At 37.1% G+C, this 4,480-nt stretch overlaps 1 protein-coding gene across 1 annotated transcript in view; it reads right to left on the reverse strand.

Moving 5' to 3' along the window:
- Positions 1 to 4,480, reverse strand: part of DCAF17 (DDB1 and CUL4 associated factor 17) — a 33,050-nt gene that overhangs the window by 6,071 nt on the left and 22,499 nt on the right. The window contains exon 12 of the mRNA XM_007446342.1: positions 1,445 to 1,554. Within this exon, the coding sequence (XP_007446404.1) occupies positions 1,445 to 1,554 (110 nt within the window). The remainder of the gene's footprint in view (positions 1 to 1,444; positions 1,555 to 4,480) is intronic.

The following is a 4,480-nucleotide window of genomic DNA, read 5'->3' on the forward strand; positions in this document are numbered from 1 at the left end:
TCATGGGGCTCATGATTCCCAACCTAGATATTCAAATAGATAATCATATAAATAGTTAATTTAAATTGCTGTAAGTGCTACAGAAGATTACATAGTGGGTAGAGTGAAAATATGATGGGGCAGCTAATCTAATGAAGGGTGCCAGGGAAGCACTCTTTGAAAAAGGGACATTTAAGGGGGCATAAAATATGAATAGAAATTAGGCAAAACAGGTAGGGGAAACAGACTTCAAATAGAGGGAACAGGTCCTCAGCTTTGTGAAAAGACAGCATGACTGAAGTAAACTGAGTGGGAGGAATCTTTTAGACCAGCTAAGTATGTTGGTCTTTACCTTAAGCGCAATAGGAGGTCATAAAAAGGTTAAAGCAGAATTCACTTGGTTAGGTTTTTGTGTTTGTTAATGTTTCTAAAAATCACTCTAGCTGCTGAGAAGAAAACAGACTTAAAGAGTAAAAAGTAGATTCTTGGAGTCCTGTAAGAAGGCAACTATTATAGTCTAGGCTAGTGATGACAATGATCTGACCAAGGTGGTGACAGTGGCCAAGGGCAGAAAGAGGCAGATTTAAGAAATGTTTAGTAGCAAAATAAACTGGATTGATGGGATATATGGTGCGTGTCTCTGTGTGTGTGTGTGTGTGTGTGTGTGTGTGTGTGTGTGTGTGTGTTTGAGAGAGAGAGAGAAAATGCGAGTGAGTGTTTAAGTACACGTATACTGATGAAAGACAAGAAGGTAAGAAAGTGTCAAGAATGATTCCAGACTTATGACATAAACTTAGATGAGACGTTTGTGCTAAGAGAAATTTTGGAGTTTTGGTGTATACATGATCTTTAAAGCCAAGGGAATAAACAGGAGAATCAAGCAGAAAGGGAACGAAGAGTGAGAAAAGAGGGTCTAAGTCCTGAGGACTTAAAGTCTGAGTAGAAGATAAAGAACGTGAATGGATACTAAGAAAGACAGATCAGAGACGGAAGAAAATATTCAGGAGCACTGTGGTGTCAGGGAAGCCAAATGAAGAGTGTTTCAAGGAAGGAGAGGTCAACTGTGTGGAAGATGTGGGTAAACTAAATACAAGATTTACTTCAAACAACCTGCTGCTTCTCCAGCAGTAAGGCTGTCTTTTAGAACATAGATAAATCATCTCTCTCATTAATCCTGGAGAATGAATTAAGACCTGATGAGGATGAACCAATATGTAATCTCCTTTTCCTCACACGTCATCTATCATCCAACAAAGAACTTACTCAAATGTAATATTTACAAACAGTAATGATGAGGTTGAAAGAATAAAGTCAGGTTTTCTAGATGCCATTCTCTGAGGAAGCACCCTACAACAAGTTAATTATTTCCACAATTTGCTCAGTAGTTAGCTGGCAAAAATAAAGATGCCAATAAATATTACCAAAGGCTACTTTTAACTTTAAAGTAACTAAGGAAAATACTCACTTGACCTGATTTGGGCCAACATGTATTATTCTACCAGAAGCATCAGGATGGAAATAGATCCAGTCAGATTCTAGAGAACAACACTCCATTTCTTGGACCCCGTTTTTTGCCTGAAGTTGGAACAAAATATTGAAAATAAAAATTAAGGAAAAATAAAATAATTTTTCCAATCCAGCATCAGTGATAGATCAGTAAGTCAAAAGTAAAGGGAGAGAAAACATTAACCAGCTGAACTGGGATATGTATTAGGGCTGAATTAGGACACTCAAACTTGAGAAACCCAGAACATTTAAATTCAGAAATTTCATAGATGCACCATGCACTATATACTATAGCTCACAAATAATAAGTTACCATATCTCAGGCACCTAATGTATGTCTGGCACTGCATTAGATGCTTTATACTCATTATTTCTTTTGATCTCAGCAATACTTGAAGCATATATTGCTATCCCCATCTTATGGATGAGGAAACTGATGCACAAAGAGGATAAATCATTTGCTTAGTATTCAGCACCTACTAAACAGCAGATTAGACTCCAAAGTCCATGGATTTTCCATTATTTAACTCTGCCATAATCATGTACATGCAGTCCCCCACAACATCCTTCTCCCTTCCCTACCCTCAACAAACTGTCAATCAGAAGAGTAGATAGCACAAAAATAAACATGCAACCAAACAGGTCATATAATCTCCTTGCAAAAGTCAGACGTTAAACTCTAATGCTAAGGAAATGGTCTAATACTGCTTAGCACTTAAGGTAAGTAGAGAGACTGATTTCATAGTAGTATATTTAGACATTAAAATAAAGAAAAAGATACCTCCATATGTGATCACATATGTAATAAATGTTTTACCTTACACACAGGAGCACTGGGGACTAATACCAGCATGGATATATTAACTTCACTGGCTTTATCCAAGTCACTTAATTTTTCCAATGTAAAATGAAATGATGTCATTTTTCCTATTAGATACTCATAAAAGTTTCTGATATATAAAATTATTAATTCCATTAGCATATACTGACAGGACACAATGTTTAAGGTATCACACTAGGCACTAAACATAATCCTTGTCATCAAGAAGCTCATATTCAAGAAGGGAGATAGAAATAGAATAAGGCAGTGTAGAAAACAAAGTGGTCAAGCTATGCACAGGATATTATCAAGCATCCAACCCAAGTAAGCAGAATTTCAGGAGCCTGAACTCTGCCTTGAAATGAGAATAAAGTGGCTAGAAAGAAGAGACAGCAAAATCAAAAGCACAGAAGTGTTGATCCATTTAGCATGTATATGCACAAACACGAGTAGCAGATAAAATTAAATTGAGAAGTAGAGTGTCCAGCCATGAGACTGGAGAGGTAGGCTGAGGTTACATCACAAGTGCTTTGTTTGCCATGCTTTTTTAAAAATTGGAATTTAACATATTTTAGGTATCAAATTAGCACATGCATTTTAATTTTTTAAGAATTTTTATAAGTATCCTAACGATTACTAATAGAAATGGTGGTATTACTGCATTTTACATATAAGAAAATCAATACAATTAAACATCTTGGTTGCAACCACTAAAACAATGTACATTTTGGCATTAGCTCCAAATGCTCCTTTGTTTAACATAAAACTTTTTTTTTTTTGCAGTATGTGGGCCTCTCACTGTTGTGGCCTCTCCCGTTGCGGAGCACAGGCTCCGGACACGCAGGCCCAGCGGCCATGGCTCATGGGCCTAGCCACTCCGCGGCATGTGGGATCTTCCCAGACCGGGGCATGAACCCGTGTCCCCTGCATCAGCAGGCGGACTCTCAACTACTGCGCCACCAGGGAAGCCCAATATAAAACTTTTTTATGCTGTGTGTGTGTGTATGTATGTATATATATATATATATATATATATATATATATATATATATACACACACACACACAAAAAAAAAACCCATATCTTTCTTTCTTCAGGAGACTATTCTCTTTATTATAATATCTAAATACAACATGCAAAAGAAACATTATCTTTGTGTTAAATACTAGGCAGCATTATTATCAGCTTCTGTAGTTTTTATTATTTGCTCAAATGCTAGTTTAAAGCTCAGTTTAATAGAAAGCTATGAATCATTTTCTGAATTCTTCAGTTTTCCTACATATATGTTTTTGGGTTATGTATTTTTCTGACTGACAGGTGGGGAGGTAATGCACATATGCATCATTAAGGTAATATCACCTCAACAAAGTTGTCCAGCAGAAGGACTGAAAACTCCCCTGGATTTAGCAATTATTTATGAATATGTTAAAATAAGATCTGACTAAATGTTATGATCAGTAATCATACAAGGAGAATACTTGACAGGCATGCTTGATGTAGATGTTGAAGGCCATTTTGTACACACACATAAAAGAATATGTATTATCAGTTCTTATATAAGAAGAATATGTACTAAATGTCTAGATTGTGAACTGTGCAGGGTTTGACTAGATAGAAAAGTTCAGTAAAAAAGAGATGTGACAGGTCCTGGTGGCTGAAGGATGTCCACTGCTGGGAGGTGAATAATCAAACCACAGACTTGCGGGAAACAGTCCGCATTTGTAAAAGAGGATGCCACTGGGCTGGGCCAAACAGGAGCTCCCACATGTGATAGGTTAATGAGAAAATGGAAGGGAAGAATGCTCCTGCAAAAAGACAAACAAACAAACAAAAAACTAGAACACAATATACACCACGTTCCCTGGTGGCCATGACACCAAAGGAAATAGATAAATGGACCCAAGACTGTGTACGTCTTCGGTGTGATGAAAGGCGACCTGTGACTCTCAAAGCCACTGGGTCCAACAGTGACTGATGGAGAAAGATTCTGGAAGAGAAGCATATGGAATAAGCTGAGTCTGCCTCATAAAAAGTTCATTTGATGTATCAAGATGCTCCAGAAATAAACTAAACTAAATCAGCAATATAAAACAAAGATAGAACCCCCCTCCTCTGTGCACTCACTCTTGCACTTATCTCAATCACTGTACTTAACAGACTGCATCTTATTTCCCT

This window comes from Lipotes vexillifer, unplaced genomic scaffold (genome assembly GCF_000442215.2).
Source record: "Lipotes vexillifer unplaced genomic scaffold, Lipotes_vexillifer_v1.1 scaffold2000, whole genome shotgun sequence".
Taxonomy (NCBI): Eukaryota; Metazoa; Chordata; class Mammalia; order Artiodactyla; family Lipotidae; genus Lipotes; species Lipotes vexillifer.